At 41.8% G+C, this 13,616-nt stretch overlaps 1 protein-coding gene across 6 annotated transcripts in view; it reads left to right on the forward strand.

Moving 5' to 3' along the window:
- The window catches only part of Dpp8 (dipeptidyl peptidase 8), a 56,878-nt gene that overhangs the window by 35,427 nt on the left and 7,835 nt on the right, over nucleotides 1–13,616 (forward strand). For 5 of the 6 annotated variants that reach the window (XM_031345269.1, XM_031345273.1, XM_031345272.1 and 2 more), the window contains 5 exons: nucleotides 958–1,110; nucleotides 1,350–1,485; nucleotides 3,955–4,100; nucleotides 11,132–11,278; nucleotides 12,382–12,534. In XM_031345269.1, coding sequence (XP_031201129.1) covers nucleotides 958–1,110; nucleotides 1,350–1,485; nucleotides 3,955–4,100; nucleotides 11,132–11,278; nucleotides 12,382–12,534 — 735 coding nt within the window. Of the gene's footprint in view, nucleotides 1–957; nucleotides 1,111–1,349; nucleotides 1,486–3,954; nucleotides 4,101–11,131; nucleotides 11,279–11,616; nucleotides 12,340–12,381; nucleotides 12,535–13,616 lie in introns of those variants that run through there. The other variant, XM_031345275.1, reaches the window with a different exon arrangement.

The raw sequence follows: 13,616 nt of genomic DNA on the forward strand, positions 1-13,616 counted from the left end.
GACCAGGCTGGCCTAGAACTCAGAAATCCACCTGCCTCTGCCTCCCAAATGCTGGGATTAAAGGCATGTGCCACCACTGCACGTCCTCAGCCCTGACCTTCTGGAGAGATGACACATGCCTGTGGGGATTCTTACATGTTTGTTTCCTACAGCAACTGTGTTCATTTAGAGACAGATGCATCTTCTTTAAAAAGTTAATAATGAAGTTTGTGTAGGTGTGTGAGAGAGAGACAGACATTTAAGATTCTTTTAGGATCTCCTTTATTTCTTTAAAGCATTTTATTTTAAATTCTAATAAATTTTCAGTAGGCTAGTAGAATAATTTTAAATAACAATGAAAGACAACTGTTTCTTTAGATTGTTGCAGTTTGTGTAGAATATTAAGTAAATTCTGTGTTAGATAGTAACTTAAAAGATCTTATCCAGGGCGGGAGACACTGAATCTTCTCCAGGGTCAGTGCTTACAATAAATCCTATCCTTACTTATTTATAAACTACACTGTTGCTGAAGAAGGTTGATTTCAGTTATTTCTCAGCTTGGTAGATAATGCTTTTGCAAATTTGTAGGAAAGATCTTAAAGCTAAGAGAAAAATAAAATTTATCTTTTCTAAGTGGGCAAATGAGATGTTGTATAGGGTATTTCCCCAGAGGGATTTTCTATAATGAAATACTTATTTTAAGGAAAGTACACAATGCACTCAGTCAGGACATTATCCCAAAAGTGTGTAACTCAGCCTTTTACCTTCTGGATAAGATAGGTTTTTAGCCATAAGGAAAACCAGCTCACATTATCACTGGTAGGAAAAAAAAAAAAAAATTAAAAAAAAAAAAAAAAAAAAAAAAAGACAAAGAAGCCCAAGCCTGAGAACTCAGCTGATTCTGTTCAAGATGGGGGCTGTGTGGTGTTGGCTTTTTCAGAACCGTGCTAGTATTGATTTGTGCTGTGACTTTTGCAGATTTGGGTTGATGAAGCCAGAAAGCTGGTGTACTTTGAAGGCACCAAAGACTCTCCTTTGGAGCATCATCTATACGTGACCAGTTATGCAAACCCTGGTGAAGTAGTGAGGCTGACTGACCGTGGCTACTCACACTCCTGCTGCCTCAGCCGGGTACTGTGTCCCAGTTGGGAGGGATTCTGTCATAGAAACCCTGTGTTCACATAACATTCTTTTTGAGTAATGTGAAAGTTGGTGATATTGGCCCACAGAAGCCCCATCTAGGAAAAGCATTGTGTTTGCATCATTTGTCAAACTCTTTTTGTCCTCTTGCTCAGCACTGGTGTGTGTGACCACAGGTAGCCTTCCCTAACTTTCCTGTGGAAAGCCATTCTTGTCTTTCTTTTCTCTAGCATTGTGACTTCTTCATAAGTAAGTACAGCAACCAGAAGAATCCACACTGCGTGTCCCTCTACAAACTCTCAAGTCCTGAAGATGACCCAGTTCATAAAACAAAGGAATTTTGGGCCACCATTTTGGATTCCGCAGGTACCTCTTTCACTAACCCTGGGCTTAACTAGGATTGGTATCACAGTAAACTGTGCTGGTGGCCTATGTCTGTGTCTCTTGGGCTGTCTTCCCATTGCTCAGCCCTACCTGTCCCTGATATACTGAGCTTCAGGTAGACCTCACTTCCAGTTCTGTCAACTGCTGAATGAGCTGAGTTGCCTCTCATCTGAGCAGGAATATGTCTGGAAAGCCTTTTTAAAAAGTAGATTAAGGCTGAGCAGTGGTGGCAATGCCTTTAATCCCAGCGCTTGGCAGGCAGAGGCAGGCAGATTTCTGAGTTGAGGCCAGCCTGGTCTACAGAGTGAGTTCCAGGACAGCCAGGGCTACACAGAGAAACCCTGTCTCGAAAAACCAAAAAAAAAAAAAGAAAGAAGAAAAGAAAAGTAGATTAAGATAATCTATTCTAAACAAGTAAGACCTTCTGAGCAGAAAGGGACGCTTTAGGGAATAACCACTTGGCTGCTTTCTGGAAGTTTCAAGTCCTTATAGTGGTCCTCTTAATAGTAGCCAGCACACTTGCTTACTGTGGGAGCAAAGAGCACCGAAGAAAGACAGGTTCTCATTCTATAGCACAGGCTTGACCTTACTCTGGAACCTAGGCTAGTCTGAAACTCAGCAATCCTTGTGCCTTGGCCTTCTAAGTACTATTATTTCAGGCAGGAGCTGATCTGATTTTCAAATACTTGCTTTCTGCATTAGTCACTTTATAAGTTGCTGTGGCACAATAGCTAACAGAAATGTTTGTGGAAAGGGTTATTCTGACTCATGGTATAAGGTACAGTCTGAAAGAAAGGGAGTCATGGGGGCAGTAGGGGAGCATTAGGTGACTGACGGTCACGTGGTATGCACAGTCGGAAAGCAGAGAGATGTAGCTCCTCCATTCCCTTCTCCTTTCTATTTTGTCAGTTCAGTTCCCAGTGACCACATGGTGGCTCACAACCATCTGTAGTGGCATCTGATGCTCCCTTCTGGTGTGCATGAATACAGTGTGCTCGAGTACATAAGTAAATCTATCTTTAAAAACCAATGTGGGGCTGAGGAGCTGGCTTAGTGGGTAAGAATGCTTGCTGTCCTACTACAAGGGGCCTGAGTTCAAATCCTCAGAACTTGTATAACAGCCAGGTATACTTGTGTGTACTTGTAATTCTGCACTAGAGAAAGGACATAGGTGGATTCTGGGACTTTAATAGTCAGTCAGGGGGGCTAGAGAGATGGCTCAGCAGTTAAGAGCACTGACTGCTCTTCCGAAGGTCCTGAGTTCAAATCTCAGCAACCACATGGTGGCTCACAAACATCCGTAATGAGATCTGACGCCCTCTTCTGGAGTGTCTGAAGACAGCTACAGTGTACTTACATTTAATAAATAAATAAATAAATCTTTAAAAAAGGGGGGGGGCTGGTGAAATGGCTCAGCGGACAGGAGCACTGAGTGCTCTTCTGAAGGTCGTGAGTTCAAATCCCAGCAACTACATGGTGGCTTACAACCACCCGTAATGAAATCTGATGCCCTTTTCTGGTGGTCCAAAGACAGCTACAGTGTACTCATTTATAATAACAAGTAAAATAAATCTTTTTTAAAAAAAAAAGTCAGTCAGCCTGGCAGAAATGGCAAGTTTCTGAGTCAGGGATTGTTTTGAGGCAGTAGGGTGGAAATTGATGAGGTATGGCACCTGGTGTCTTTCTTTGACCATCACATAAGTGTGCATAGGTTTTGAAACCTTCATACTCATATCACACAAATAATAAGCTGGGTGTGGTGGTACACACCTTTAATTTTAGCACTGAGAAGACAAAAGCAGGTGGCTCTCTGTGACTTTGAGGCCAGCCTGAAACAACTTCAAGTTCCAGAACAGCCAGGGCTATGTAGAGAAACAAACAAACAAACAAAAAACCAATAATTTTTTAGTAATTTTTTTATTTCATGTATGTTGGAGTTGTGCCTGGATGTATGTTTCTTTAGGGGTATCAGATCACCTTGAAAGTTCAGGAATACAGTTGGCAAAATGATAATAACCTTGCTTAATGTGGCATCACTGTGCACAAGCCCTGAGAAGAAGATGGCATAGCCTTAGAGAGGGATGACTGAGCTAAATACAAGGTTCTTGTCCCCTGCCCACAGCTTTCTTGAAATTCATGCCTATTGCTGGTCAGGTGTGTGGTTTAACCACCGATAAGTGAAGACTGAACTTGGCACCAGATATTTAGGTCTATACATAAATACCTCCTAGGCTCCAAGGACTACACAAAATCCTTGTGCCTGTATCTGAAAAAGACAGCTTGGTCTTCGTTCATTTTGTTTTTAAATACCTGCTGCTTATTGCTTGTCTTACCTGAGAGAAGGACAGTAGTTGTTGGTGGGCAGGGAACTGAGTCTTGATACTTCCTTCTTGGACTTCAGGTTGCGTAGCTCCTCTGAGAAGTTCTTTATGGCTCTGTTCCTACCCACAGGTCCTCTTCCTGACTATACCCCTCCAGAAATTTTTTCTTTTGAAAGTACTACTGGATTTACACTGTATGGAATGTTGTATAAGCCTCATGACCTACAACCTGGAAAGAAATACCCCACTGTGCTCTTCATATATGGTGGTCCCCAGGTGAGTATAGAAACTCATACAAATACACACACACACACACACACACACACACACACACACACACACACCCACACCCACACCCACCCTTTGGTCTGGAGAGATGGCTCAGTGCTGAATATATGTATACATATATTTTTAGGTGATTTTTTATTTTATGTGTATGAGTATTTCTTTCTGCATGCATGTCTGTGCATCATGTGCCTACCTGATGCCTGCAGAGTTCAGAGAATGTCAGATCCCCTGGAACTGTAGTTACAGACATTGGGAGCTTCCATGTGGGTGCTGGGAATAGAACCTGAGGCCTCTGGAAGAGCAGGAAGTGCTCTTAACCATCTCTCCAGCTGTGATTTTTGGTTTTTGTTTTGGTTTTTACTGCCTAGATAGTTAAGATAGAATTTGAAGGCTGGACATGGTGGTACACATTTATAATCCCAACCCTTGGGAGGCAGCAGCAGGAAGATTAATACCCACCAGCGAACGGTGGAAGCACTGGCTGTGCAGCATGAATTCTAATCCCAACCCTCATGTCAGATAAAAAGCTGGTGTGTTTGTGTGCCTGGAACCCTCATCTGTGGGGTGATGGCAGGAGGATCATTAGTTTTGCATGGCTCCAGGCTCAGTGAGAGACCCCTTTTCAAAGGAATAAGGCAACAGAGTGATAGACCAAGACACCCGGAAGCATCCTTCTCTGATCTCCGCACAGTGAGTACAGAATCCTAGCACGTGGCTGCTGAGTGAGGGACTATGGCCAGGCTCTTCACTGCTGCCTTCTGCTTTAGCTACAGTTCCCAGCACCGCAACAAGAAATTAAAATTGAAAATAAGATATTTATGCTTGCATATATAGATTTTTCCATTGGATCCTTCAATAAATTAGAATATGGTTATAGTATTTTTATAATGCCATTCTTGGATTCAGTAATATCCTTTATAATTACATTCAATTATTTGTTCTCTGATACATCTAAACCTCATATTGTATAGAAAATAAAGTAAAAGTAAACTAACAAAGCTATTAGCTCACCAGATAATGAGCATCATTATGTTGTTTATTATGTCAAATCATTTGCTGTCATTAAGTATGTTTTATAAGCAAAATAGTCATACTCTGCATTATAGCTATTGCCATACATCAGGAGCAATATAAATTAGGCTTCTGCTAAAAACAGAATATTTTTGGGCTGGAAAGATAGTCTTAGTGGTTTAGAGTTTAATTCCCAGCAGTCACATGGAAGCTGACACGATCTTCTGACACACAGGCATACATGCAGATAGAGTACTCATATATATGAAATAAACAAATAAAGTTTTTTAAAAAATTTTTTTAAATTAAATTTTAAAAATTTAGTGGGCTGTGATGATGTATGCCTTTAATGGGAAACAAGCAGGCAAATCTCTGGATTCAAGGCCAAACTGTTCAGGATAGCTAGGGATACGTGGTGAGACCCTGTTTTGAGAAAATCAAGAAAAACCACCCACAACAAATAAAAGCAATAAAACATACATACAAAAAACAAGAAAGCAGAAAGTAACAAGTACTGTCAGGGACATATGAACTTTATACGACTTAGCATCAAAACTAGATTTTAAGACTCCTTAATGTGAGTAATTTAAAAATTTAGCCATGTGAAAAGATGCCTGTTATCATTAACCACCAGGAAAATGCAGCCAGTTGTAAAGGATAAGTGCACTTCTCCCTCTGCACAAGGCTCCTGTAATAGGCAGATGGAGATACAGTAGCTGTTGTCGAGGACTAGAGTGGAGAGTGCAGTGCTGGTGAGTGGTGTGCTTGCTTCTGGGTGAGGAAAGGATCTGGACATGGGTAGTGGTTTTGGTTGTGCATTGCTTAATACCACTGAACTTGTACACATACACTGCTAAATGTTGGGTCTGTTTTACCATAATAAAATTACCACCAACTCGCCGGGCAGTGGTGGCGCATACCTTTAATCCCAGCACTTGGGAGGCAGAGGCAGGTGGATTTCTGAGTTCGAGGCCAGCCTGATCTACAAAGTGAGGTCCAGGACAGCCACGGCTATACAGAGAAACCCTGTCTCAAAAAAACAAAAACAAAAAACAAAAAAAAATTACCACCAACTCAATTTTGATTATTTTGAATGTTTAACAAATACAACTACTTTTTTTACACTCAATGAAATCAACAAGTCTGTGTGTTGTTTTTTAAAAGATGTGACTTTATGGTGTGTTGATTTCTTTCCCAGCACAATCTTGAGAAGCATACAGATTTGGTTGATAGGATGAGCTGGTATTGAGTTTTTCAGGAGAGTTTTTTATGAGGTTTCAGCTGTTGTAGGGCCTCTAACACTCAGCCCCGTGGAAGACTGTTCATCCTCCTTAAATCCTTGTGGGTTAATCCTGAAGAGATTCCTTAACATAAAACCAAATCTTTCTATTAGCACATGATAATCTTGTAAAACACTTGATCCTACAAGAATGTATTGGGCCTGAGGCTCAGACCATGTTCTTTCTTAGAATGTGTATAGATTGGAATAGGAAGTAATTGAAATAGTTACAATGCCAAGGTTCACAGAATCAAGTGAGTTACTTTGTTCCTATGCACATCCATTTTTGTAGGTCAATGATGGCTGAAGTTAGATAAAGGTGAAGTCAGGGGTTGAGAGTGTAGCTCAGTGGTAGAATGCTTATCCACACGCCTGGATTTGAGACCTAGCACTGAAGAAGGTTGAATGAATGAATAAATAAGTAGAAGAGATGTTTGTTTGAGACGGGGATCTTGCTATATATATAGCCTGGCTAATCTTGGGTTTTCCTGTAGACCAAGGTATCCTCAAACTAGCAGTGACCTACCTGCTTCTGCCTTTTGATTGCTGGGATTACAAGTATAAGCCAGTATGTCCAGCAATACATAAATATTTATTTAACAAGTACTCATATTCTTTAAAATGTGACAGATATTTTTGTACAAATAAAAATGAGAAGAGATCAGGTGGCCCAACTAGATGCTTGTTTAATAAAGGCATTTGCTGCCAAACCGGACAATCTGAGTTCTATATCTCAGGGACCCACATGATAAAAGAGGACTCCTTCAAGTTGCCCCCTGACCTGTCTATGCTCTCTCTCTCTCTCTCTCTCTCTCTCTCTCTCTCTCTCTTTCTCTTGTTCTCTCTTTCACACTCACACAAATAAATATAAACAATCTGCCTATACATATTATATATATGTGTGTGTTTATATATACATACATGTTTATATATATACATATGTATGTATATATGTGTGTGTGTATATATATATATACACACACATACACATATATATATATATATATATAAAAAATGTAAGATGTTTTAAAACAGATGAAGCTAGATGATAGCATTGGAGTCTGGAGAATTGTTTCTGAAGAAGATTGTTTGGGCTCCCAGTTATTCTCAGATCTCTTCTTGGAGAAGCAAGTGGCCTCCAGGTTAAAGGCAAAGCTATCACTGGAGGACTGACTCTACATCAGACAACTGAGGCTGTCTTTGTAATAACAAGGAAAGAAGTGAGGTCATAAACTGCTTATAATGTGTTCTATGCCTCTGTCTTAGTTACCCTTATACTACTATGACAAAGCCATGACCAAGGCAATTTATAAGATAACACATTTCATTGGGTGCTTGCTTAGAGTTTCAGAGGGTGAGTCATCATGGCAGGGAATATCCCGGCAGGCAGGCAGGCAGGCAGGCATTGGAGCAGTAGCTAAGAGCTTACATCATGATCCCTAGGAAAAAACAGAGAGAAGGTTATCTGGGAATGCCATGGGCTTTTAAAATCTCAAAGATCACTCCTAATGACACACTTCCTCCTACAAGGCCAGATTTCCTAATCATTCCAAACAGTTCCACCAACTGGGACCAAGCATTCAAATATGAGTCTATGGGGGCCATTCTCATTCACACCACCACAGCCTTGCAATTCTTTATCTGTTATCACCTTCTAAAAAGACTTTTACCAACCAAGTTCCCTATTGCTGAGATTCCTTGTCTCCATTTTATATCCAAAAATAGTAGTGGAGGTCCTATTTTACATACAGTGAGAAGAAATGCCTTCTGTTACAGCTTCTTCCTGTAGAAGGAACTATAAGAAGGTCCTAGAGTAAGAGCCCCTTTGATACTATTGGTGTAGGATGGGGCTTAGCTCACAGTAGGGAGGGTAGCAGTAGACTCAGATCATCCAAGGCCTACATAAGCTACCCAATGTCTACACAATCTAAGGTCACAAAGGCCCCAGAGGCCATCTTGGGTTAAGGCTCAGCTCAGCTCAGCTCAGCAGTAGAACACTGGCCTGGCATTTGTGAGATTAGGTTCAGCTCCCAGTACCAAAGGGCATGGGGTGAGGGGTAGGGTGGCTTTTATCTATCTATTCATCTGTCTACCTATCTGTCCCATCTATCCATCCATCCATCTATTGTGAAGGATAGTGAAAGTAGGAAGGAGCTAAGTGACAGTCATATCTCACATTTTGAAAATATCACTGGGGCTGGTGAGATGGCTCAGCAGTTAAGAGCACTGACTGCTCTTCCGAAGGTCCTGAGTTCAAATCCCAGCAACCACATGGTGGCTCACAACCATCTGTAATGAAATCTGACGACCTCTTCTGGTGTCTCTGAAGACAGCTACAGTGTACTTATTTATAATAAATAAATAAATCTTAAAGAAAGAAAGAAAGAAGGAAAGAAAGAAAGAAAGAATATCACTGTTTATGCCTGAATAGACAGACTATGGAGCCTGAGACTAAAAGTAGGAAGGCCAGTTTGGCAGCTGTTACAGTATGCTTAGACACAGAGCACAGAGAGGGCAGGATGGGCTCTTGCTCCCCTTCTCTCTCACAAAACCACTTAACCACACTCAGTTCTTTCCACCATTTTAATAGAAAAACTAGCAAATCAGACATCACAAAAATTAAAACCTTTAATTTTTTTATAGTGGCCCACACCTTTGATCAGATAGACCTCCAGCCTGGTCTACATATTAAAACAGTAAGAAAGCCTTTCAATCAGGGAGATGGCTCAGTAGGTTGATGAGTCTACCACATGTGCATGCCTGGCAGTCTTAGATCTCCTGAACCATGAGTCCCAAGATTGTCCCCTCCCCCACAGATGCTCTCATGGATAATTAGGATACACATGCATATCCCACAGTAATAGTAATACATTTTTGCTTGTTTGTTTTTGGGACGGGGTTTCTCTGTGTAGCCCTGGCTGTCCTGAAACTCACTCTATAGACCAGACTGGCCTTGAACTTGCAGAAATCTACCTGCCTCTGCCTCCTGAGTGCTGGGATTAAAGTCGTGCACCACCAGCAGCTCCTCTTTTTGGTTTTTTCGAGACAGGGTTTCTCTGTGTAGCCCTGACTGTCCTGGAACTCACTCTACAGACCAGGCTGGCCTCGAACTCAGAAATCCACCTGTCTCTGCCTCCCAAGTGCTGGGATTAAAGGCATGTACCGCCACTGCCAGGCTCTTTTTAATTGTTATTAATAACTGCAAGTCCAGTTAATGCTGCCTATGTGTGCTAATAACTGAGTTTTAAAAAATTCAATACTTTAATGGACATTTTACAAATGCAGATACATGGTAGCATAGGAGAGAATAATAACCTCCTTAGTTAGCAGGGAGCTCTGGGTCAGTGCCTCCTCCTGAGCAGAGCCTCACACGGCACAGTAGTCAAGGAGATGGCACAGCTACTTTGGTAAAGAGTTCTCCCTCATTTGTTTTTAAACTAATATAATAATTAATTGCACATATTTATGCGATACCCCATGATTTAGGGGCTCTTTATAGGTTTTGAGATGAGGTCTTACTTTTTCTCCTAGGCTAGCCCGAATGCCAGGCTTAAGTGGGCTTCCTGACTCAACCTCCTTAGTAGCTCAAACTGTAGACTTTGGTGCTCCTGCCCTCCCCAGCCTTCTCATTGGTTTGTGTTTATATATGCGTCATATACAATGTAGGGAGGTGGTGTGCCACCGAGTGCATGTGGAGACCAGGGTGGGTGTAGAGACAGGCAGATCTATATAGAGATCTATATGGAGAGCCTGGTCTACAGATCGAGTTCTAGGACAGCCAGGGCTGTACAGGGACACCCTATCTCAGTCAATCAATAAAAACAAAAATGGACTCGAGGCCGTAGCTCAGTGGTAAGCATTGTCTAACATGTGTAGGGCCCTTGGTTCAGTCCCACCTATCACACACACACACACACATACACACACACAAGTAACCAGTCATCTGTTACCAGCCTTTGTTCAGTGCACCCTCAGAACACTGGCAGTGCAGTAGCTTGTTTACACTAACATTGCCCCAAACCCAGGAGTAATGCACCATGTCATGCCAGCTGTGCTGTCATTAGACATTTTCAGCTCCATCGTGATCCCACAGGACCACCATTTCACGAGTGCCCTGGGTTGACTGAAACATGAGCAAGCGGGGCGTGGCTTACTCTTCCTCTCAGGAGCTACAGCTCCATTTCTAGTATGGCCCCAGATACAGTCATTCTCTCCATCACTTTGAAGGGTGATAAAGTGATTTAAAAGTCATGATACTTTTACACTAATTTGTCTAACAGGAGAAAGATAACTAGCCTGATAACAGTGTTCATTAAAATGCTACATCTCCTCACTGTCACTCAGCAACAACTCCAGAAGAGACAAGTGGGGCGAGAAGATATTCTTAATTGTCTGTTACTTGAATGACATATTCTTTGGTGTAGATAATTTGGCAACTTTCTCTGTGGGGTGGACTATCTTACCTTAATTAATAAATCTTAATTATCTGAGCTAGAATGAAGTCTACAGTTGTTTGGGTGTTTGCTGTGAAGCTTTAAGAGTGAGACTAAGTGTGAGCAACACAAACATGCCTAGACTTGAGCAAATTTAAAGATGGATTCCCTCACACTTATATTTCAAAGGGAAGGTAATAGTAAATACACTCAGCTTCCTAGTGCTTGAGGTGGATCCCCAGCTCCTGCTCCAGATGCTGACACAGAACTTCACTGAAGATGTGCTTCTCTTCCAGGTGCAGCTGGTGAACAATCGGTTTAAAGGAGTCAAGTATTTCCGCCTGAACACCCTGGCCTCCCTGGGCTATGTGGTTGTGGTGATAGACAACAGGGGATCATGTCACCGAGGGCTTAAATTTGAAGGCGCCTTTAAATATAAAATGGTATGTGAACATAGAGCACTTTCTTTTCAAATGTTTTCATTTTCTTTGAGTTGGGGGAGGACTGTTAAAATTGAGCAGTGGGAAAGAAGGCACAGTTGAGTTTACATTATACTCACTCCTGGATACCTGTTATGTAACGCCCAGGAGCTGAGGTAGAACCACTTCTGCACAAAAATACTCTTCCAGGTTGTACCTGCAACCTCCCCACAAAGCGGCCCCAGTTAGCTTGCAGAGACTCATGTATGGCTAAGGAATAATTGAGATTTGTTCTGTCCTCTGTGAAGAGGGAAACCAACTGGTTAGTTCCTTCCTTGTGACAAGCCTCTTTCTCTCTGCAGGAAGCTTTAAATGCTACCTTTTAGAGATGCCCCAGGTCCTTTCTGCTGCTTTGGGAAATGATGGCAGGCCGATGTTCCTTTTGCACTGTCAGGCAATCCCTGTGGTTGCCAGTGTGTTGGACATGCTGAGTAAGACGTGGGATGCTCTCCCACAGGCAATTCTTTGACCTTATGTTGTATTCTCATGTAAGTTTTTGGTTGTTTTATTTTTCGGTTTTGGCTCAGTGAAGTGAGACTGTGTGCACTGGCAGGCCAAGTGATACCCTGGGTGGTCCTGGCAGGAACTAAGCTGTCCAGAGCTTTGCTAGAGGTAACATGTTGGAAAAGAGGAGGTTAGGGCCTCAGGGGTAATGCCGTCTGTTTTGCTGCACTTAGGTGCTAAAAGGAGAAGTCAAATTAATCTCTTAAAGGGGCTGAATTTTTGTCTTTGGATAGAGGAAGGCTTGTTACAAGGAAGTTGCTGGCCTCTTAGCAGACAACAGAACAAATGGAGTCGGAGACATGCTGTAGCTAGGGACAGTGTAGACAGTAACAAGAAAGGCCTGATGACTAAACCCCCATCAGCCAGTGGCGTAGGAGGAGTAGCATAGAAGCATTTTTATTTTACATTTCCTGAGGCAAAATAGAATATCACTTGTTAATAAACTCTAATCTGAGAAAAAGAAGCTCTCCAGGAATTTTTAGTAAAAACATGAAGCAGTTTTAAAAAGAATTCTCTAAGACTAGTGTACATCAGGACCAGTGAGCTTTCCCCCTTTTTGACAGGGTCAAATAGAAATCGATGATCAAGTGGAAGGTCTCCAGTACCTAGCATCTCAGTATGACTTCATTGACTTGGATCGAGTGGGCATCCACGGCTGGTCCTATGGTGGCTACCTCTCTCTAATGGCGTTAATGCAGAGGTCGGATATCTTCCGGGTACGTAGCTGTTGTTGTATTTCAGTTTTTGCTTCTTTGTTTTCTTGACTTTTTTTTCCTTTTTTGGGGGGATAGAGTTTTTCTGTGTAGCCCTGGCTGTCCTAGTGCTGTCATTAAAGTTTTGCACCACTAGCCGGGCAGTGTTCTCTATTTGTTTTTGTAATTAGACAGAATTCTCTGTTAATCGAAGACACCTGAAAATATTTTGAAGGTTCACAGTGTTGCCAATATTGTAGAATGTTGGGCTTATGTGTTTTACAACAAGGGAAATGTATCTTTTGTGTTAACATAGCTTTTTAAACACTTGTCAGCTTGGGCACCAGTTTATAACTACTTATATATGCCAATGATTAAAAGTCTTGATTAGTAAAACACACACACAGTTACTGGATTGTAACTCCTTGTTTAATTACTAAAGTACATCTTTGTCCTGTGCCCTCAACAGCTAGCAGTGTTTAACAGAGTGAGTCCTCAGTAGACCTATGTCCAGCACAGGGCCCTAAACAAATCATGTGGAGTGAACTAGATATTTACGTGCTTATAATTCTTCAAATTGTAGAACTTTATACTAAAAGGGTTATATAAAGATGACAATTACTAAGAAAATAGCAATGAGTGGGTAGATGAGCTGTCTCTGCAAGGAAGCCTGATGCCAAGCCTGACACTGGGTTTGATCCTTGGGACTCAAGCAGTGAAGAAGAAAGAGCCAACTCCTCAATGTTGTCCTGGACCTCAAGAGCCATACCAACCAACATGTGCACCCATGCAAATATACACACACTTGTATAAAAGTCTCATTTTTTTAATGTTACAAAAAGAAAGGCAGGGTGTAATGAGATGGCCCAGCAGGTAAAGTACCCGCTGCCAGGCCTGACACTGAGTTCAGTGCCTACACAGTAGAAGAACAAACTGACCTTGTTGAGCATGACCATGCACATAGATAGCTAGATAATTAAGTGTAAAAAAATTAGCAAAAATACAAATTAAGAGCAATAATTTGCCGGGCAGTGGTGACGCACGCCTTTAATCCCAGCACTTGGGAGGCAGAGACAGGCGGATTTCTGAGTTCGAGGCCAGCCTGG

The sequence above is a fragment of the Mastomys coucha genome, unplaced genomic scaffold, assembly GCF_008632895.1.
Source record: "Mastomys coucha isolate ucsf_1 unplaced genomic scaffold, UCSF_Mcou_1 pScaffold23, whole genome shotgun sequence".
NCBI lineage: Eukaryota > Metazoa > Chordata > Mammalia > Rodentia > Muridae > Mastomys > Mastomys coucha.